General features: G+C 39.3%; 2 protein-coding genes across 5 annotated transcripts in view; one reads left to right on the top strand and one right to left on the bottom strand.

Annotated features, from left to right (window-relative positions):
* Positions 1–23,044, top strand: part of DOCK1 (dedicator of cytokinesis 1) — a 620,463-nt gene that overhangs the window by 91,626 nt on the left and 505,793 nt on the right. For 3 of the 4 annotated variants that reach the window (XM_050959273.1, XM_050959275.1, XM_050959277.1), the window contains 12 exons: positions 371–506; positions 1,713–1,870; positions 3,057–3,138; positions 3,530–3,665; positions 6,788–6,860; positions 9,609–9,751; positions 13,237–13,362; positions 14,986–15,110; positions 15,673–15,771; positions 17,969–18,041; positions 21,415–21,518; positions 22,167–22,350. In XM_050959273.1, the coding sequence (XP_050815230.1) occupies positions 371–506; positions 1,713–1,870; positions 3,057–3,138; positions 3,530–3,665; positions 6,788–6,860; positions 9,609–9,751; positions 13,237–13,362; positions 14,986–15,110; positions 15,673–15,771; positions 17,969–18,041; positions 21,415–21,518; positions 22,167–22,350 (1,439 nt within the window). The remainder of the gene's footprint in view (positions 1–370; positions 507–1,712; positions 1,871–3,056; positions 3,139–3,529; positions 3,666–6,787; positions 6,861–9,608; positions 9,752–13,236; positions 13,363–14,985; positions 15,111–15,672; positions 15,772–17,968; positions 18,042–21,414; positions 21,519–22,166; positions 22,351–23,044) is intronic. The other variant, XM_050959274.1, reaches the window with a different exon arrangement.
* LOC127054057 (uncharacterized) overlaps positions 1–23,044 on the bottom strand; it is a 511,088-nt gene that overhangs the window by 162,008 nt on the left and 326,036 nt on the right. The gene's annotated exons all lie outside the window — the stretch shown is intronic.

The following is a 23,044-nucleotide window of genomic DNA, read 5'->3' as shown; positions in this document are numbered from 1 at the left end:
TCTGAAGAGGCTAAACCTTGACACTTGGACCCTACTGACAGAAAATTGGACTCTGCCTTAAGGAAAGATAAAGGTCTTCGTATCTCCTTTGCTGGGTCTCATAGCTTTTGCTTTTATGGATTTGTGGATTTCTGAAGGAACATGGAACTGCCTGCCCAGGAAGATTTTTAAAAAAGAAGCTAGAACTCGTTTATTTGACAACCAATTTGTATGTGATACTGCTTACTTTGTCCAGATGTTAAATGAGACAGAGCAGAAAGAGATTTTTCTCCTCGTCTAAATCAGCTATGTGTGATTACATATTCAATATTCTGCAATTCTTGCAGGCCTTTTATGCATAATGATAAGTAATCTGTAACTTTTTACACAGGATTCTTGATTTGGATCTGGTTGTCAGGGATGAAGATGGCAACATTTTAGATCCAGAACAAACCAGCACAATCAGCCTTTTTAGAGCTCATGAAATAGCTTCCAAGCAAGTTGAGGAAAGACTACTAGAAGAAAAGGTAAGATACACTATCCCCAACTGTTATCTTTTTAAATTAAGAATCATGTAAATTAATATGAAAAATAATGATAAAATATAATTAAAACAGGAATTTGGCTTAGTCTTCTGTTTTAGTCCATGAAGCATTCTCAAGATTTTGTATAGCTTATCTTATATGGGCTGCATAACTTACGCACCTCTTAAAAAAAATGATTCCTATACTTCAGAAGTGTAAATGTTGATATATTATTTTACCAATAAAATAATGGATGGATTACTGTGAGAGAGAACTATGAAGATGACATGAGAGAGGAGATGCATATTTAATGAAATTGTATATATTAATGGTGGTTTTTCTTGAGGCTTAATTTAGGATACAGTGTTCTGCTTCAGATCGGTTAATATTTTCATTAGGATTGCATATGAGATCTGTATGCTGAGTTTAAAAAGTACTTGTTGAATCATCTGTGGCAAGTAAAAAGGTTCCCTGATAAATGTGCAGGCAAAGCAAAAATTTTTCAGAATTTAAACTCTTTCTTTTTAAATTCTCTCTACCGAAGACCTGTCCAAATGTGAACAGTGAAATCTTCTCTTCCTGAGCTTTTTATGCAGAAGTCTTCATTGTCTCTGCTGCTACTCACTGGTGTGCCAACCAGGAGCAGAGTGTAATTAACAAGGCTCTGGATAGGTTGTGGTGCTGTTTACAGTCATCTTGTTGCTCTTGGGAAAGCTTGAAGCAGCAGGAACAGAGGCAGGCCCTAAAGTCATCCATTGTGGAGAAAGACAAAAAAAAAAACAACTAGGGGACGGGCAGAGTAACGGTCTCGTCTTCTCCCCCTTCTTTCCTTGCAGCCTGTAGGAGGCCAGGGAAAGAGTAGAAGAGTGGAAACAGAAGGAAAGCTCTTCTGTTCCAGCAGACAAATTTGAAGCTTGATCCTTTGCTCCATTCTGTCAGTTCCTCCTTGGCAGCTAGAAACTAATACAAAACAGAGCTCCAAGGAGGGTCCAGGTAGAGCAGTGTGCCAGAAATCTTAGCACCCTTCCCATTCCCAGTATAGAAAATGGCAAGGGCTGGGGCTTCTTCCCCCTGGGGCTTCTTCCCACACTCTTCTTTTGCCCTAAATGTTTCAGGTAAACATTTTGTAGTGGAAGGGTAAGATTTAAGGGTGTGATTCTAGTCATTAGTACTGTTTAAATGTTACTGTTTTGTCTCTCTTAATTACAGTCTCAAAAGCAGAACATTGATATTAACAGACAAGCCAAATTTGCTGCCACGCCTTCGTTTGCTTTATTTGTAAATTTAAAAAATGTAGTCTGCAAAATAGGAGAAGATGCTGAAGTCCTGATGTCTCTGTATGACCCACTAGAATCAAAGTTTATCAGGTTAGTGTCGTCTGTCTGTTGCACTATATATACCTGTTTATCTTGTGTCTCTCTGGATTTTGGTCGAGTCATAGCAGATTAGAGAGGGCTTTTTGGAAGATCAGTTTGCTGGGTAAACTTTAGCAGAAAGTTAGCTGGGAAGCATGGATTATACAGCACTTCATCTGCTTTATTTAACACAGCAACAGATTAGTCTCCCTTGCTTCAGTACATTAGAAATTTGTAGAGTCCCTTATTGCATTGTCTTTAGTTCCACCTGTGTAGAAGTAAATGACACATGAACAAAACTTGGCTCATTCACTGTTCAGATGCCTTGGCAGTCATCAGAGAGAGTGAGTGTTCTGGATCCCCTGCTTCCTTACAGGGACTGCATTTTACTAGGCTGAAGAAGAATTGCTCTTCTATTCATATTACATGCAGAAAGCACAATAGCAGCTGCCCACTGAGTAAATGTTCCTGTGATTGTAATAGGAGTGAAACACACCTGTGATATCAGGTTTAAAGAGACAAAAGAGTATATTACTTTTTGACCCTCATAAAACTTCATCATTACTATCCATGGCTAATGGATTATAAAATTCTGTAGGCATCTTAAAGTTAATGTTGATGCATGTTTGGTTTAGATTTTGAAGTAGGGTTCTATTCTAAACAGTGACTTTAAAAATGCAATTATGTGGTGCTGTATTTGTGTCTCACTCAACAGATTAGATCTGGCAATCAGATAGTTGGTTTGTGTGTTTTTTCAAATTGCCTGCCATGCAAACTCAAACTGAGAACTGAAAGTCAAACTGGGTACTTTTGGCTAATGACAGAACTCAGTTAATTGTCCTACTGTTTCATGAGCTGAATAAGAATCCAGCTCATTGTCCCAGAGCTGCACCATCCTCCTGTATTAACAGGTGTAAAACACCAAAACTAAATCCTCCTCCTCCCCCTCCCAAAATAACAAGAAAACTCCAAATATAATTTAGTCAGTAAAATGACAGAAATGGCAGTGTTTACACATAAGGAACAAGCAATTGGGTAAGAAGGTGCTATTTAATATGATCACTTCACTGAGCAGAATCTCACAGTGCTGAAAAATAGGTTGTTTAATGTGAACGTAACCTAATTTTGTAACATCTGAACTCATACGTATATATCTAAATACATATCTATATATATTTTAAAAACCTTGTTCTTACAGTGAAAACTATCTAGTTCGATGGTCAAGCTCTGGGCTGCCTAAAGACATAGACAGGCTACATAATCTTCGAGCTGTGTTCACTGTAAGTGTGCTTTTGTTTTTGCAGTGTTTAATGTGCTTTGTTTCCTATCTTGAAAAATGCTTAAGAGTTAACAGGTAGTAGACTATCTTTGCAGACTTGAATTTAGGTCCTGGAGAAACTTATAAGTCACTCCTTGTTAATTACTCTCATGCAATTTCTGACAATTGTGAAAAAGATTTAAACTGTTCAAAAATAGTTGGACGCGTTGGCTTCTGTGTAAAAATTAATGGATTAAATGTTGTGAAAATTCTGTTGTCACAAGAATAACTTATTCTAATGCTAAAAGGTGACAAGACTAAATTCTGAACAACAACTTGTCTTTCTGCTGGCTGCTAAAGTAAAACCTGAAATGAATAGGATTCTTATAATGTATGGAAATTAATATTTCTAGGACCTTGGCAGCAAAGATTTGAAAAGAGAGAAAATCAGTTTTGTCTGTCAGATTGTAAGAGTTGGCAGAATGGAACTAAGAGATAACAACACAAGAAAACTAACCTCTGGGCTAAGACGACCTTTTGGAGTAGCAGGTAATCTATTCTCCTTAGTTTTTACATAGTCAGAATTCACTGTAAATAAGAGCTGATTTTAATAATTATTCCATGTTTTTGTCAGCTTTTTGGTAAGCAAAACAAATCTTTTATGTGTATCTTAGATGCATATGTTACACTTGATGTAATTTCACTTAGGAAGGAAAAATCAAACACACAACTACAAAACGGCGAATAACTGGCTAGGTCGTAGTACTATGGAAAAAGATCTGGAGGGTGTGGTGGATCACAAATTGAATATGAATCAATAATGTGATGCATTTTTGAAAAAAGGCTAATATCGTTCTGGGCAGTATAAACAGGAGTATTGTATGTAAGACACTGGTGAGCCCTCCGCTGGAGTATTGTGTCCAGTTCCAGGCACCACACTTTAGAGAGATGTGGACAAGTTGCAAGAGTCCAGAGGAGAGCTACAAAAATGATTAAAGGTTTAGAAAACCTGGCCTATAAGGAAGGGTTTAAAAAGCTGGACATGTTTAGTCTTGAGAAAAGAAGACTTGAGGGAATACCTGATAAGTCAAATATGTTAACAGCTATTAGAAAGAGGACAGTGATCAGTTATTACCAATGTCTATTGAAGGTAGGACAACAAGTAATTTAATCTTGCAAGAGAGATTTAGGTTAGATAGTAGAAAACATTTTCTAACTATAAGGGTAGTTAAGTTCTGGAATAAGCTTCCAAGGGAGGTTGTGGAATCCCCATCATTGGAGGTTTTTAAGAGTATGTTGGACACACACCTGCCAGGGATGGTCTAGGTTTGCTTGGTCCTGTGTCAATGCAGGGGGCTGGACTTGACCTCTTGAAGTCCTTTTCAGCCCTACAGTTCTATGATTCTGTAGCATTCCGTGTATAGCATCAGGTATTTTAAAACCTAAATGGAAATGTACAAGTGCACTATAGCTTAGAGTTTAAATCAGATTAGTTCTCTTACTATGGAATATACTACCTTTTAAATGTTTGAAATGGCAGAGCATCAACTGGGCTAGAGGTTCTGAAGTCACTCAGGAATAAGTGAGTTAGCTGGTTATGAACAAAAGACAGATACTCAGAATTATTAAGGATAAGGTGCAAAGAGATGAAAGGTCAAAGAAATCACATGATAAAATTGCTCAGATAAATTTGGAAAACACAAATAACTTAATTGTTCACTGCATAGTTACATGATCTCATCATAAGTCCTGTTTCTGTGACCCTTTGTAATTACTTTCAGAAACAAATTACTTTGCCTTTAATAAAAACACAAGCAAAAGGAAGGGTTTTTTTTATTAACACACATGGTTATGCAAGAATGATGAATGTTAAGATAATATTTTCCAAAATATAAGTAGTAAGTAGGCTTCTAGCTCACATGGCATATACAGTGAGAAGATTTCAGCACTGATTAATTTAGGGGTATTTTTAATGGGCTCTTATTAACATTAAAACATGCACCAGGGAGGTCATCTTTTAAAACAAATTATCCTGGCTTTTGATATCTAAGGGCTTGTCTACATGGAAAAGTTAATGTGCAATAAGCTCGGGTGTGAATTTAAAGCACCCTGGCTACTCTGTGCCAACTTCCTGTGTGGATGAGTGCCTTTGTGTGCAATAGCTTAAGGCTCCTTGAGCATATCTTAAGAGGGCCCTTGGGCTTTTTAGATTAGTCCACAGAAAGTGTGTCCACATGGGCAGTTAGTCCTGAGTAGGTAGTGGTGTCCTCTTCCCTGTATAGATGAGCCCCAAAAGTTCCTTATTATTCCCTACAGTAAAGGGAATTCTTCAAATGCTGAGATAACCATATCTTGAAATTCAGATGTTGAATTCAAATATGCTCTACCTTTCCCTGTTGTACTCTTAAATACAGTACAGCAGTTTACAGCAAATTAAGAGAAATATTCAGACATATAATTTTTCTTCCTGTTCATTTAGACTAACATGGAATTTTCCCCCATTCAAATTAAAGTAAATTTATATCCCTTCTGTGGTCCAGCCACTACAGAGCAACATAATCACAAAAGCTTGAGCAGGTATAAACTTCCCAGCAGAGAGTAATGATAATAATGCACGTAGAATCTGAAGACAATGACTGCTCTGTGTGTTTGTGTTCTTTTCAAGGGTGGAATTTCATGGCTGCTTGTGTCAGAATAGCTCTGTTCACCACTATTATGTCAATGATCTCCTAGTTCCTATAGAAGTCAAACAATATCTTGATATAAAGGCCATGTAACTTTTGTTTGACACAACAAAGAAGAACTTTGGTGGGCTACTATCTTTCATTTTATTATACTGTTCAAGGAGCATTTGGCAGTGTTACTAGCCAACCTAATAGCAGCAAAGAATCCTGTGGCACCTTATAGACTAACAGAGGTTTTGGAGCATGAGCTTTCGTGGGTGAATACCCACTTCCTCAGATTTGCTGCTTTTACAGATCCAGACTAACACGGCTACCCTCTGATACTAGCCAACCTAATGTTATTCTGTCCAGATATCATGTGTAAAGTAGTGACATGATTTGTTTCTATATATTCACAAAATATTATCTGAACACTATCGTAGAAGGATCCAGAGGCGAATTATTTCAAAAGCAGTGTATGACCCTTCCTACTTCCATTCATCCTTGCACCTGACTATGCCACATCTCATGGCTATTGAAAATTAAATATAGATTTGAAGACTAATATATTCTCTCTCTCTCTCTCTCGCTCTTTCTCAAATCAAGAAATAACTTCAGTAATAGTTTTCTTCATCAGGCCAAGCCCTAGGTTAATAAAGTGATTTGTATTGAGATTTAGATCCCTGGAGGCACATGCAACAATAAGCTTCTCAGTTGTTCTTGTAAGCAGAAGATTAAAGTAATGTCACATGATGGTACGTGCGACAAACAAAAGCTTGTATCCGCATCTACTAGTAGCTTCAGAGGATACCATTTATTTCACTGATGTGAAAATTGAGTCTGTATTTGAAACATGAAACTATTCTGTATAGAACTATACTGGTTTTATGCCATTGTTAATTTCTTTTATTAGAGATGAAGGGACTATAGTACATTGTTTGTTTGTTCCCCCTCTCCGCCCCCCCATTTGTTGACAAATTAAAGCAGTAGCTTTGTTTTTTATTTCAGTAATGGATGTAACTGACATAATTAATGGGAAAGTTGATGATGAGGACAAACAACACTTTATACCATTTCAACCGTAAGTATAAAATAATGTAAAGCATTGTCAGAGGACTTAAGGAGGGTTAAAGATAAAACACTTTTCAATGTCAACCTTTGAAATTGATCTTACAGTCCACTAATGTTATGTAGATATTTTGAAGTTTGTAAACTTGCTGCAGATTCGAATTTTAACACATGAGATCTTAAAAGCATTTTTCCCCTTTCTTAGTTCTTCACTTATTTATTTGGAATGAATAGTGGTGACAAAAAAAAAATTCACCTATTTCTAAGTGTTTTTTAAGCTTCAACTTGAAACATGTCTTCCATTTTTGTGTGTGAAGGAGCTTGGAACTAACTAGATGGGCCCAGGGTTTTTGAGACAGATGTTTTAAGCTTCTTTCTTTTATATGTTACTGGTTCCAGTCTAGTCAAAGTTGGTAATGACCAAAAGCTGTTACCATCTGATGGATGTTAAGTGTCCTGTATGAAATGAGTTGGTTGTATCAGGTGCCTGTCCATGTCACTAAATCACCACCATAATTAGCACTAATTGGCAGATAATTAAAGACAGAGAAACCAAAGAATGAATGGGCACAGGAACTGAAATAACTCCTCATACGTATAACTAGTTTTTCAGCTCTTTTAAGGATTTTGGTGTGGCAGCAAGGGGAAGGTTACACTGCTTTTACCTGTCCTGTGGGTGGTGTTTTATGGATAAATGGGATCATGGTCTACTAGACGCTCAGTTTGGCAGCTTTCATAAGTACTAAATTCTCTAAAAGCAAAATACAAGGCTTTTAAAGGAGAAAGTGAAATAAAAGGAACCACTATGCCATGTGAGGCTTCATACAGTGTTATCAGATATTTTTAGGATTAAAAGAAAGCACTGTCAAAGGTCAGATGTAGATTTTACTCTGAATTTCCTAATCTGTTTTTGTGTGTTGAATAAGTCTGAATGTTTGTATTTGTGTGTGTGTGTGTATAGGTTTTCTTCCTTCTTAAAGGAAAAAAAAGTCCTTTTCTGAAGTGTGAGCTTAGTATTAACAAAGGAATTAAAATGTGTGGGGATTTTAAAGATTCCAATTTTAATATCATAAAATGAAGTGAGGAAGGGTCAATGGGGTAGATAAACTACATCCCCATTAAAATCTGAATGCTCAGCTTTATCGTTGTTGAATGCTGTGTTGTTGTAGTTGTGTTCGTCCCGGGATATGAGAGACAAGGTGGGTGAGGTGATATCTTTTATTGGACCACCTTCAGTTGGTGAGAGACAAGTTTTGTTCAGTAAAAGATATCACCTCTCCCATCTTGTCTCAGCTTTACTGTTGTAAGAAATGTGGGCCACAATGCAGTTTTTATATAGCTGAGTTCCCTTTTGACTTAATCTGCTTCTAGATTTCATGAGGTTTGTTTTTTTTATAAATCTAGAGAGCAATAGACTAAAATAACGTAACATCAAATAATTTCAATTTGGAAACTAGGCCTTATTAAAAAGTACAAGAGTTAGCAAGGATGTTTGGGGAGCTTAACAGAAAATTTGAGGTTGCAGAATCAGTGCTAGTCACCTAATTTCTTTCTACTATGTGCCTAATGACGCTAGTCCTAGCCACTTCTTGTTTATATTTCATGATAGCTTTGGAATTTGTGTGTAATTTGTGTACATAATAGTCTGTAGAATAGTAACAATTCTATTGTTCAAGGAAAGTAGAAGCTTTTAAAGAAGAGTGCCTTTGTGAGATTTATTTATTGTATTTAAACAATGACAAGCTTTTGTTTTAGTGAGTGTGGAAGTATGCATGGAAAATGAATCTTTGTGGATCAAGAAAGTGGATGCTAATGGAATGTTTAACCTTTTGTTCCATTTAAACCGATTTATAGTCTATTTATATACAAACCAGCTTTTGGAAAGGGTGTGCAATATGTTTTTGTTGTGTTTTTTCTGCAGTAAATTAAAATATTCTTCAAAGTCTACACCAAGAATACGAGTAATGTGCAAACACATGAAGAATAGCTTTGTTGTTGTTTCCAATGTTGACTTAAACACTGTGTATAAGAGGCATATTTTCCTACTCATTTCATGCTGTGCTTTTGTTGTGTTACATGCAATTCTGTTTTCATATGTATGTTTGTTTGTATTCATTCACTGGCCACCAACACAACAGCTGTCAGAAGTACTTGGCAAGACTAGTGTGGGTACTTAAATGACATTTGTAAATGTTGCATTTCATTTATAATTTTCACATGTTCTTTTCTTCACCTAGTATAACAAAATGATGGATTATCTGTTTTTCTTGCACTAAGCCATTTCTGTTAAATGTAAAAGTTTTTCTTCTGTAAATTCCATCAAATCATTTACACTACCTCTTAATATATTCGGTTGCACTGTACATACTAAAGGTTGCACTGAATTAACATACTGTACGTTTTTGCAAAATCATCCCAATTGGATTTCAGTATTTAACACAAGTCTCTCAGGAGATCAGTATTCTTCTTTACTACTATACATGCTATTTATTGGAAGTGGGATTGGGACCTGACACATGCGTGTTCCCATTGGGAAGGGTAACATAGGATTGCTTGACTTCTCTTTAGCGGGTCAGCATTTTCCTGATTAATGATCTTCCTATGTCTTTCTTGTTACCTTTCCTGTCTTTTGTCTTGCGTTGACTAATAAATACTCTTTGTCACAACTATGATATGATCTTTTGTGTTCCCTTGTTACTGTGACTTCTGGTTTTCTGTGACCCTTTGTTTCCTGGTGTTGGTCGTCATGTGCATCCTCCAGGCTAGCATTGGATGACGCCATTCGACACAAGCAGCTGAACATATCATCCCGTTTTTCACCCAGGGTGGCAGGGGAGAATGATTTCCTTCAGACTGTTATAAACAAAGTGATTGCTGCTAAAGAAGTTAACCACAAGGGTCAGGGTAGGTACTGTTCTTTATGTAAACTGGCTTCACACCATCTGACTATTAAATTTGGACTGGAGGATTCATTTTTTTTTTGTTTGCTTGCTATTGTTTGGTACCAGAAAAGACACCTGTCCTGTTTCCTCCCCCTCCCCGCTCCCGGTTCTCCCCCCCCCCCCGACCTCTTTCCCCCCCCCCCCCCCGCTTCCTTTTTGGGAGTATTGTTATTCTACAGATTGTCTTCTGTCCTTATGTAGTGCTTGGCCACTTTTACATGCGTCTATATTTCTGCCCTGTCCATTCTTGTATATTTGTGTATTGAAAGCAATGACTTCAAGAACTGGCTTTCATGCCTTTGAACTCTGGCACACCCTGGGTCCATCAAGGGAGTGGGGGTGTTCCTCTCCTCCCCATTTTTCTCATTTTTTCCTATTAGCAATTGTAGTCAAAGCAGCTGGTCTGCTGTCAATACGACAAGGCAATTACTCTCATCAGAATTGATACCAACTTGTGTTTTGAGTTGGTAAAGGAGGGCTGCAAAATAAACAACACTGTTAATTACTGTCTATTGATTGAACAGATAATTCAGTGTATTCTCTGCTGACATGAATATAAATATAAAAGAGATGTACTAGTTAAAAAATTTAAATGCATTCCAACCCTATTGCTATATACTTGATTCATTCTTTTTCTGGTCTTGGATTAACTCATCATTGTGTAAGTAAATGCAGAATCTCAGTCTACCAATTTCCTCTTGGAACTATTTTTCTTTAATTTATAAAGTGTCTGAGCAAAGGGTTTAAAGAAAATACACTTTGATCACTCGTATGCACATAACAGAATTGCAGCTTTTTTATACAATAGCAATATAAAGAGGCGAATGGGTTTTTTTTAAGAAGTATTTTCCGCTATTTTGAACTGCCATTCCAGCCAATATTTGTAGGGAGGTATATTATTACAAGTTACTAAATTATAACTTTAAATTTACTTTCGGATTCTTCATCTGTAAAAATAAAAAATTAGTGGATAGAGAGTACTTGCTGCGAGTGCACAAGTTGCTAATTGTGTTATTATCCTGTTACAAACGTTATGCAGATTTTTTTTATAAAATTTGCTTGATAAAGATACCATTTTATTGTATTGCTGATTTTTCTTTCACTTCTATAATTGCCTTTGTTTTTATTTAACTCTTATATCTCATTGCAATGACCACCATTAAGGAGTCCGTTTTACCAAGTTATCCCTCATTGGTATCTGAGATTCCGCATTTCTCATCTGTGTCATAGCACAGGAAGTAATTGCGTGGTGTCTGTTGGCAAATGCTGACATTTTAAAGGAATCGTTGAAGTTTTCAGAATAGTGTATATACACTACAAGTTCCACTTTCCCAGGTTATTCCCATAAATGAAATGCAGAAATGATCTCACAGCACATGAGGCAGTGGGGCCGTTTGTCTGGCTTGTTGGAGGAAGCGTGTTGCCCCTTGCAGGGTTAGAGAACCAGAGTTATCTGCTACAGACGCAGGCAGCTCCATGCCTGGTTAGTGCTGGGGACACTGACCCATCCTTCCCACCAGGTGACCCGTTTGTGTCTGGGGGATGTTGTTTATGCCCCCATGTACAATAAAAGCCTATTCAAAAACAAAAACCTGAACCAGGATGAGCAGCACCCACCCTCCCTCTCATGGAAGTACTTGAAATACCAGGTTTTGCCACGATCTGCTGTGGACATTAGGACAGTTACTCCTTTCTGGGGGGGTGCTGGGAAGGAATATTTCCTGATGGCCAGACCGGTCAAGTCGAGGTGGGGTTTTTGCCTTTTCTGCAGTGGGTTGGGAGCTGAGTGGGGGAAACAAACTAAATGGGGGAGGGTTAGGCTATGATGATGCAATTCACTGGTAGCTTGTGGCGGATGTCCAATGCAGGTACTCCTTAGGGAGTGGATATGGTGATCAGATCAAATGGGAAAGTATTTAAAGGAGGTATTCTTTAAAGGAGTGAATATGGGAGCTGTTCAGGTCTGCTGTGACTGTTACGGCAGGGAGTCAACCCCTGTCCCCCAGTAGTCACCCTTAACCCCCATTTGATGGAGGGAGATGTGTGCTGAGGTCCCAGAAGCAGGTTGCCTGGCAACCAGGCTGGGTAAAGGAGTGGACTGATAGCAGCCTCCCCCTTCACCCCCGAGGCATGTAAATGGTTATGGAATTACCTGTAGTGTAAAATTTTACCTGCTGGGCACTTCCAGACTTTTAGGGCTAAAGTTGTAGCCTGATTAAAGTGAATTCAGAGCCTCCTGTCCTCCTCCTGGCATAGCCAGATAATGTGCATTGGGGAAGAGTATCAGAGTTGGGGACATCTTCCTCAGATACTTGATACTTTTTTCTCAGATCTTCCGCCCTTGTTCTTTTCCTATGAAAAGAATAAAACCCTTTACTTTCTCATTTGGAAGATTTATGAAAAGTCCAAGGGCAGGCGTAAGTTGTAGACCAGTGCTATTGATGGCTTAATAACCATTTCTGAATTCAAGCCTGAGAAGAACTAGCTCTCCAGTTTTGAGGACAGTTGGAATACTCCATGGCACCTATTTTATCTTGTTCAGTGCAGAAGTTATTTAAAAGGTGCTATAGCAGCTCCACAGTGCCAGCTTCACTGTGCCCAGTGAAGCACTGAAGATTCCAACATCTTTCTGCCAATCCATACTCATGTTGTTGGTACTGCAAAAAACTGTTCCTATGGTGGACTTAAGTTTTGTTTTACTGAAGCCCTTCCTCAAATTCCATTTTCTTAGACTTGAAAAAGATGATCCTATCCCACCCAATCAGCCATCATGCTTACTAAAATATATTCTCCTGTGTGAAAAGAAGACATTCCTTTCTATCATTGCCGTCTATTAACATGCAATAGACAACAAACTGCTAATGGATTGCATTACACTCCCCAGAGAAAAAATAAACTAGGACCCTAATTCTGCTACTCTGTGTGTCTGCGTGTGTAAGAGTGGGCAGAGCTGCACCTACATAGAACCCTATTGACTTTGTGTGGGCACAGGGGTCCACCTGCCCTTGTGCACGCATTGTGGAATTATGGCCTAAAATGCTATATCCTCCTTTTAGGAATCTCCTGCAAGGTATTGTATAGGCTACATGAGCCACATCCACTACGTCTCCAACACACTCACTCTCTCTCTTTTTCTCTCTCTCTCTTTCTCTCTCTCTCACACACACACTGGATTTCCAGCTTTTCTATCTTTTTTTTTTTATTGTTTGCCTTAAAATCTGTTCTAAAATCTGATGTACTCAATGCATTCCAGGTGTGATAGTTGTAGTTCTATTTCAAAGTTTTTCTTAAATAATTATTTCTAGTCTAATGTTGCAAAATGTAAATGTTTTGGGGCAGGACTTAGTTACTTTTATGTGCATTGTCTCTTGAAGTTTATAAGACCTCTTTTTTTGTTTGTTTTAAAAAATTGGAAAATATGTCTAATAATTACATTTTATGCTTCAGGTTTATGGGTGACTTTGAAACTTCTTCCAGGAGATATTCATCAGATTAGGAAAGAGTTTCCTCACTTGGTGGATAGGTCCACAGCTGTGGCTCGGAAAATGGGGTTTCCTGAGATTATTATGCCTGGTAGGTGTCAATAATTGCATTGGGATACTAAGAGCAAAATGAGGCACGCTGCTAAAGTTCACGCTTTTTAGAGCAGTAAATTGATACATTTCCATAGATAATAGAATATAACTATCTGAATCAAATCCATAAAAAGAACTAATATTTAGGTTCATAATTTTTTTTTCAGTTTATATGAAGTACTTCCTGCTTCAAAAATTTTATATTAATAATTTGGTCGCAAAGTGATAGACATTGAGTTGCTCTACTCAGATAGTAGAGCATCTGGTTTGTTTCAAATCACATACACCTGAGTGGTGTTGACTACTTTGTTACCAGTGGAGCTGTGAAGCAATGTGCAGCATACAGTTTCAAAAGGCGCAGCTTAAACTACATCTATAAATGGACAACTACATGTTTAGTTCATGTACTTAAATGCAATAATGGATAATTGTATTCACACGGTTCGAGTGACTGTCTATATATACCACATGTTTGCATTATTTCTTAAGTCACCTGTTAAATGTGTCTGTATATCTGAAAGTTTTGAAATATGATTTTTTAAAAAGATCAGTGTGAGAAAAAAGCATTACTTAATTGTTTTGTTTTATAAAAGATGCCCTCTTCATGTGTCTTGGGGCATGTATAGAAAATTTTGAAAACAGATATTTGCTGCTTGTTTATGAAGGAAAAGGAACATACCTAAAATAAAAATGACTGTCCCTGCCTCTTCTCAAGGAAAATGACTGAGGAAAAGATTTAGCTTGTACTGTCCCACATAAGATCCACAGACTCTAGATTCTGTTGGACATCTTGAAGGAGAATTTCAGAGTTCAGGACACTCCATTAAGTCATGAGCTGTCAGTAGCTTCCAGATGTTTGTATATAAGCCCTATATAGCTTAAGTGCCTCAGTCGACCACACCTATTGTGATATGAGACAGAGACCCTGAGTCTCAGGCAGTCAGCCAGAGTTACTTGTCTCTATGCACATATGTTTCCCTCATTTCATGATACTTTTTAAATAAGAATATTTGTAAGACAGTGTACCATATATAAAGCATCCACTTAAACACACTTTCATCCATGGAAAATTTAAATTAAAAAATATTAGCACATCACCTGCAGTTCTGCCTTTCTAGTCCACACAAAATGAATTAAAATTAGGTTTGGAAAAGGGAAAACCAAGGAAATAAAAGCATCTTGAGACATGGTATGGTAATATATCATCTTAAATAACTACCATTATCAGATTTATTTTCTGTTCTATTTAGTTTCTTGCACCTCTCTCACCTCCACTACTGTGGTAGATTGGGCTTTTCAAAAATCTTACTAACAAATATTTGGGGATATGTTTTCTCAGCCTCAGCCCAAACCTGGTTAAATACACATGTTCTATTAACATTACCACTGGTCATGCTTTGTTAATACAGTGCCTTCAGTATGAGTTGTAGGTGAAGATACTCTTGTAAGACACTAGTCAGTGGTACTCCTCAGTACTGTATGTTTAAAATTTAAGGATGCAGATTCTTTTGCCAAACGAATGTTCCTTTAAAGTCTCTTCTTATGGTTTTATACTTCATTGTTTTATGCAGAACTGCATATGAACATTGCGAGTATAATAATTTTTTTTTTGTCCTGCCAGGTGATGTTCGCAATGATATCTATGTAACATTAGTTCAAGGAGATTTTGACAAAGGCAGCAAAACAACAGCAAAGAATGTAGAAGTTACAGTATCTGTTTATGACGAAGATGGCAAAAGATTGGAGGTATTTCTATTCGAAAATGTAATCTCTGAAATATTTCAGTATATTTGCCCACATTTTTCCATCAACCTCTTCGGTACACCACTACCTTGATATAACGCCACCCGATATAACACAAATTTGGATATATCGCAGTAAAGCTGCTCCAGGAAGGCGGGACTGTGCACTCCTGTGGATCAAAGCAAGTTCAATATAACGTGGTTTCACCTATAACGCGGTAAGATTTTTTGGCTCCCGAGGACAGCGTTATATTGAGGTAGAGGTGTATTTGTCAAAATCTGAAGGCTTTTTTTTTTTTTTTGTAAGAATGCCTTGCCCAAGTTCTCTCATCAAAGAATAAATACTTTAGTTTGTTGTTTGTGACAAGTAAATAAATATTGTGATATCATTGCATGCAATTTTGATTGAAATTAACTAGTGATTAACTTAAAGCATAAGACCTCCTTTATTTTAACCTACCCACTGGATCCTCTCTTTCATTATTGAATGACAGTGCCAATTTATTTGTTCTCTATTAGATGGGTATGTATGTGCGGGTAAATATTTCTATTCCTTGTCTTTAAAGAATGTGATTTTTCCTGGGGCTGGTGATGACGCTATCTCGGAATACAAGTCAGTGATCTATTACCAAGTGAAACAGCCTCGCTGGTTTGAGACTGTCAAGGTACGGATGATGATAAAATAATTTTCCTCATAATGGGTTAATTTAAAATAAAATGAGAATAGATTTTAATATGAAATCTTTAAGAACAAAATTAAAGGGAATTAATGTGGTCAATTGTAGGAAGGGTAAAAGGCTCAGCTAAGCAAAAGCCTTTCAGGGTTGCTAAGGAACATTGGCATTGAGTAGAATGTAAATTACTCTTCCATCCTTGTGGTCAAAATAGATTTTGACGGGGATATTCCACCATCAGTTTAAGATAACTTTATTTTGTAAATAACCGTACAAAGAAATCATGGTAAACATATATTATAGTGACTTGCTCATTAGTATATTGAGATGTCGAGTTTACTGACGCATTATGCGAATGATGCTAAATTAGCATCATAGTAACAACTTCCTAAGCTAGGTGCCAAAGATTTAATATTAAAAATGAGGCTAGGGGTAGCCTTCTTAAAGACACACACAGCTGTTATTGCTGGAAAGAATGTTAATTGAAAGGAGACTTGGCTAATTTTTTTTTCTTTCTCGATATTATTTCGAGAAAGAATGGCTTTCTCATTGCGCTTGCAGCCAGGAGTTAGCTGCCATGGGAATTAATAGTGCATCTACACTGCACTGTTAATGCACCCCTAGCCCCCCCCTGCAGCAGCGAGTCTCCGAGCTAGGGTCAAGTGACTTGAGCTTGTGGGGCTTGAACTACAGGGCTAAAAATCGCAGCGTAGATGTTCCTGCTTGGGCTGGGGTCAAGGCTCCCAGATGCTCCCTGCCTTGCTGGGTCTCGGAGCCCGAGCTCCAGCCTGAGTGGGAACTATTTTTAGCCCTGTAGAGTGAGCCCTGTGAGCCCAAGTCAGTTAACCTGGGCTATGGGACTCACTACTGCTTGTTGTTTGTTTGTTTTTTTTTTTTTTTTTTTTTTTTTTCAGTACAGCTGTACCCACAGAAAATGGTTGTGGTGAGGTCGAATGAACTGCAGACTTGTAGATCAGCAACATGCAATCCAAATTTAAATATGCTTAGGAAAATAGGACTACCCTAATTAAATATCGAGGGGAGAAATATATACACTTGAGATTTTGTTTAAAGTTTATTTATTTAATGCATCACCCTAAGTGTTTGTGGCCTTTTATAGTGAAAAAATTTACAGGATGGGATAAGGGAATGTAAGACAGTTATAAGATCATATGGTTGGTTAGGTTTGTGTATCTTGGTGTAACTTGCTTGAACTGTTTTTAAACTGAAGTTTTTAATGATATAACTTTGTGTCTGTACAAATGAGGTGATTGAAGATGTGTTAATAATAATAATAATAATTAAAAAAGTTTAGGGTACACTGGATATTTAGATAGTGGAGAGAAGGAAGACATTGTGTGAGTGAAGGGGGTGGCGGGTTGAGGTCAAGAAAAGGGCTACCAGTACAAGTGGTACGGTGAGACCAAGGCAGTTAAACTGAATTGACAGTAGCAACCACCTGGATCAGAGAGAGAGACTGATCTAGAGAGTTATGTAGTTATAGCGTAAGTGTCAGGAGTCTTATTATTGATGGGAGAGGAACTGACAACATCTGAGGGGTAAAGAATACAATGTCTGTTGTTGATGATGTGAAGATGTCAATAGAACTGAAGGGTACCTGACGAGTGTAGAAGGTTCTGCTTCAGATATTGGTGGGGGTGAGGGCTGCTGGGTGTCCCTTGTATAGCTTGCCTGTCCCATAAGGTCACATGATGGGGAACTTAGTAGGTGTGGCTCTCTCCCAACCTGCTAATGACTGAGGGAGTGGAGATTTCTTCCAAGGGAGCTACGGACTTTAGAGGCCTTTCATGGAAAAGTCATCCTGGTCCTTAAATACCTCATTTGGAAAGAGCCAAGCAAATTATTAGAAATGCGAGAAAGCTAATATTACATTACCCTTTCTAAAAATGCAGAAAATACATTTGAAGAACCTCCGTGAAAGTCTGGTATTGGTAACAACTATTTGAAGTCATGGGGGAGGGATAGCTCAGTGGTTTGAGCATTGGCCTGCTAAACCTAGGGTTGTGAGTTCAATCCTTGAGGGGGCCATTAGGGAAACTGGCATAAAAATCTGTCTGGGGATTGGTTCTGCTTTGAGCAGGGCGTTGGACTAGATGATCTCCTGAGATTCCTTCCAACCCTGATAATCTATGATTCTTATTTCTCTCTCTTGTTTTAATTTGTGAAGGTTGCTATTCCTATTGAAGATGTGAACCGCAGTCATTTAAGGTTTACATTCCGTCACAGATCATCACAGGACTGTAAGTACTTCAGTCTTGTTTCTCTGTTGCTTCTGTCAATTCCTGGTGCCTGAATGGAGAGATTGTTTCTGGCTATTTGTGCGTGGATGAGGTACTTCTACTACCACTAATATTTATTTATTTATTATCGTAGCACTTGGGAGCTCCATTGTACTAGGTGCTGTACAGCTTGTCATTTTTCCTCTGTTTCCTTTCCCTCTCCTGAAAGTCTTCATGCCTTCTTCCTAAGTCACCAAATGAGAGACTCAGTAAATAAATCATATGCCAGCTTTGCCTTAAGGAAGAGGGCATGGGTAGATAGGTAGGTAAGTAGGAGGTGAAGAGCCACCTGTTTCAGATGAGGAAAATGGAGACAGGAAATTTGACTTGGTTGGGAGACAATGTGGTCTTGTGTACGTAAGGCAGTTTAGGCCTGGGTTCTAATCCTGGTTCTGATACTGACCTGCTGTTGGCTTTCGAATGATGGTTTGGGATATGCAAGCTATTTGCCTTCCTGCAACTCCCACTGATTTTCCTTTAAAATCATTAGCAGTTGAGATACTCTGAGCCCTCCAGAATGATGCCTTGTGACTAAGCATTTTCCATGTGTTAGCAGTTACTGTTATAGTAACAGAAGAAGGATTTACTTTGACTGTGATAGCATTCGTTTGATATAGGTATTATATATGATTGTCTTGGATAATATATCACACTCCATGCGGCATACCTCCCAGGGCACAAAACTCCCTGACAGACGCGCTTAGCTGGACCTGGTACCTCAGTCATGAGTGGGAGTTCCACAACCCCATTTTCTGTTTCATCTGCCATGCTTAGGGCACCCATCGCCGAGGACCTTTTCACAACTTAGGAAAATTGCAAGTTACTCCTCTACAGCTCAAAGGGTGCAGGGGCCTTAATTCCCAGGGCGATGCTTGTCCCATGGCAAGGTGCTCTTCAATGCCTTTTCCTCCATCCCCCTTCTGCTCTAAAATCTATGCAAGATCTGCCATGACCGAGCCATGGTCCTTCTAGTATCTACTCAGACTTTCAGGGTCTCTCCCCCCCCTCAGTCTATCTCCCTGATCTGCCAGACATTCTCACCCAGGACCAAGGCAGAGTCCGACATCGCAGCCCAGGCCTGCTTCGACTGACGGCCTTATTTTTGGATGGGGAACGCATGTAAACCATGCCTGCTTGACACCAGTGCGACATGTACTTATGCACAGCAGATGAGATTTCACATAGGTTTGCTACGTGGCGAAGTGGAAGTTTTTCATGTCCTGGGTGCAACGCCACTGTCTCCCCCTCAGAGACATCTTTCTTCCCTTTATCCTGGACTACCTCTTAGAACTTAAGACCTCAGGCTTCGGCTTTAGCTCTGTCTGGGACCACCTGGCAGCTCTTAGTGCCTTCCTCCCACCAGTGGACAGATACTTGGTGTTTACTCACCCTATCACTTTCAGAAAGGGCTGATGAACAGCTTCCTACCGGTCCTTAAACCTACCCCTCCCTGGGACCTCAATCTTGTGCTCTCTGCCCTCACCAGACCTCCCTTCGTGCCCCTGGCCATGTGTTTCCCCTCACACTTACCCATGAAGGTCACCTTCCTCCTGGCAATCACTTCTGCCAGGTAGGTCAGAGACTTGGCAGACATGATGGCTGACCCCCACCACCCCATATGGCCTTTCATAAGGACAAAGTCTCATTACACCTTCACTCTAAGTTTCTCTTGAAAATAGTCTCTGAGTTCCGCCTCAGCCAGTCTATCCATCTTCTGGTCTTCCATCCTCAACTGCATGCCACTGCCACGCACAGGATTCTGCACTCTTTGGTCGTCTGCTGTGCACTCGCGTTCTACCTAGACAGAACCTGTGCCTTCCGCTCCTCTCCACACCTTCTCATAGCCACTGCAGAGCGGTTGAGGAGCCGGGCCCTCTCCTCACAGCCTTTTATCCAAGTGGGTCTCTACCTGCATCACAGAGTGCTATCCGCAGTCCAATGCCACACCGCCCCGCAGAATTACGGTCCACTCCACGAGGGCATAAGCAGCCATCTCTGCACCCCGGTGGACATCCACTAGCACAATATCTGCTGAGTGGCAACCTGGCCGCTCTCTACATACCTTAACTGCCTGCTATGCCACTGGCCAAGGGGCAGCCAAAGATGTGACTGTGGGCCCTGCCATCCTGCAGGTGGTGAGACCTTTTGCATCCTGGCATCCACCTCCAAGCTGACCACTGCTTGATATGCAAACGTGTTTGGAATACATTTAGGGACCTTCACTCGAAGAAGAGGTTACTTATCTGTAACTGGAGGTTCTTTGAGATGTGTGGTCTCTGTTTGTATTCCAATACCCATCCACCATTCCCTGTGCTGTGCACAGCTCTATTCAGCAGTAAGAGGGTGACGGAGGGTGTGTCAGCTCGCATGGCCTCTTATAACCTCTCCTGGAACATGAGGCAACATATGACACATATGTGGGTCAACGGATGCTGCTGCTGAAAACCTTCTGGCTTTGGCGCATGGTGCACATGCAGACCTGCATTGGGAATACAAATAGGGACTATGCATCTCGAAGAACCTCCAGTTGCAAGTAAGTGACCTCCTCATCTCTACTGCAGTGAAATTATGTGGCAGGCTTTCATTAAGGATGCTTACGTGTGGGCTGCTTTGGGGCAAGGACTGTCTTTTTGTTCTGTGTTGGGATAGTGACTAGCATAATGGGTCCTGAGCCATAAGTAGGGCTCCTAGGTGCAGCAGTAATACAAATAATAAGTTGTAGTAATAAAATAGTTGAGAACATATCATTCCAGGTATAAGAGATACTGACCTGTTGCTCTGTCAAATGGTAATTTGGAGATTTGTATAAAAATGTAGGTCAAGATTTTAAAACATTGGTGCCTCAATTTAGGCTTTTAAATCCATGAGCAGCCTGACTTTCAGAAGTACTGAGCGACCAGCAGCTCCAAAGAGTTCAGTTTTTAGGCACCTGTGTTTGAAAATCTTTATTTTACTATCTAACTTGTCTTGCATATAGAGGACTTACATGGGGTGAGGGATAGCTCAGTGGTTTGAGCATTGGCCTGCTAAACCCAAGGTTGTGAGTTCAGTCCTTGAGGGGGCCATTTAGGGATCTGGGGCAAAAATCTGTCTGAGGATTGGTCCTGCTTTGAGCAGGGGGTTGGACTAGATGACATCCTGAAGTCCCTTCAAACCCTGATATTCTTTGATTCTAAGACTGCATCCTTATTAAATTTCTTAGCCCTTTTCCTGCATATGGGAACCCTTATCACTGTCAGATCATTTCTAAATGATCTTTCCTTGAGATATTGGAGGAGTATCTCTGTCAATATCAATTACTTAAACTATGCTATGTGTCTTATTTTTTTAACAGCCAAAGATAAGTCAGAGAAAATATTTGCTTTAGCATTTGTGAAGCTAATGAGATACGATGGAACAACTTTAAGGGATGGAGAGCATGATCTTATAGTGTACAAGGTATAATTTTAAAGATATTTGCTTCCGTCCTTGCACAGATTTGTTTACTGTGAAAGCTTCACTTTATGGAATCTATTACGCATCGGTCTAGTTGTAAGTACATGCAAAATACTATATTAAAAGAACATTGTTAGCAGAGTCAAGCAGTGGAACTGTAAAAGGGATGGGAGGTAATGGAAGTTCATTTCTGTATGGCTCTTTCAGAATGATGCCCAGAGGGCTCAGCAGGACCCAACAGCATGTACCGTACAATTGGGATATTCGGAAAATTGAGGGACACGTCTTGAACAAGTTATACTGTGCATGTGGAAATGCTGATTTTATAGGGCTTGTAATTTGGCTGCATATGGATGGTTTTTCGTGGGAGAGCAAAAAAAGCACACCTTTGGCCATGTGAAATTTCACATTCGTGCTCCAAATGTAGGTGCTAGAGCTGTTCAGGCCTTTTTAAAAAAACAAACAAACAGACTTTAACCTGAAATTTCTCTAAAACCATAACAAACGTAAAGTACATAGACTGTAAATAGTTGCATAGAGATTTAGGATAAATATGTTTATTCCTGTTTGAGAATATACTATATAACTTTGTTCTTTATTATTTTAATTATTTTTCGTGTTTATGTTTTGATTTAAAAAAAAATCTTGCAGGCAGAAGCGAAGAAGTTGGAGGATGCCTCAACATATTTAAGCTTGCCATCCACTAAAATAGAATTAGAAGAAAAAGGGCATGCCACAACTGGGAAGAGCATGCAAAACCTTGGAAGTTGCACCATCAGCAAAGATTCTTTCCAGATTTCTACTCTTGTTTGTTCAACAAAACTCACTCAGAACGGTGAGTTGTTAGAAGAAATGTTTCTCCACCGCATGTGCCCCCGTAACTTCCCCCCATTTATCAGTGGGGAGGGACTGTAGTAGTAGTTTCTTTTATTTAGGGGATTTTATACTGCTTGTGAAGGGTTTTGATCAACAGCCCTGGCAAATGAAGTCCTGTCTAGACACAGCACAAGTACAGTATGAGAATTGGCAGTGTAGCATCCAAACCTTGCTCAGCCTATATACTTTAGTCCAGTTCTGCCTAGGGATGAGAAAATATTTCCATGCCCATTTAAGCCAAGGTCCTTCTGGGTATAAAACAGGGCACCATAGGCTTTATATAAAACTTTAGTTTCTAGCATGGGTGCAAACAGATGTGTGGGAGAAGATGATGGAACACATTCCTAGTATCTCTTCAAAGTGCCTCTGTGTATAGAAGGGCTGGTAAAGAGGGTGTTGGAATTGCTATGGTCCCCAGTGGGCTGCCTTATATGATTTTCATTGTGTGTGCAGGGTTCTCCAAGTGACAGTTTCCTCCCTCTTTTTATATCTGGCACAGAGACCAGAGCGTGGATGGATAGAAGGGTGTGGGAGGGAGGAGGAAGTTGCCAAGCCTCGCCCTCTCTGTAGAAAGTGCCCCATGGCTAGAGTTTAAGGATTGGGCATGGAATGGCAGGGATGTGGTTAGAATCATCTCCTCTAAACCCTTCAGC

Source organism: Gopherus flavomarginatus, chromosome 6 (genome assembly GCF_025201925.1).
Source record: "Gopherus flavomarginatus isolate rGopFla2 chromosome 6, rGopFla2.mat.asm, whole genome shotgun sequence".
In the NCBI taxonomy this organism is placed as follows: Eukaryota; Metazoa; Chordata; order Testudines; family Testudinidae; genus Gopherus; species Gopherus flavomarginatus.
Note: the sequence above shows the minus strand (reverse complement) of the source record. Positions and strands in the feature narration are given on the sequence as shown.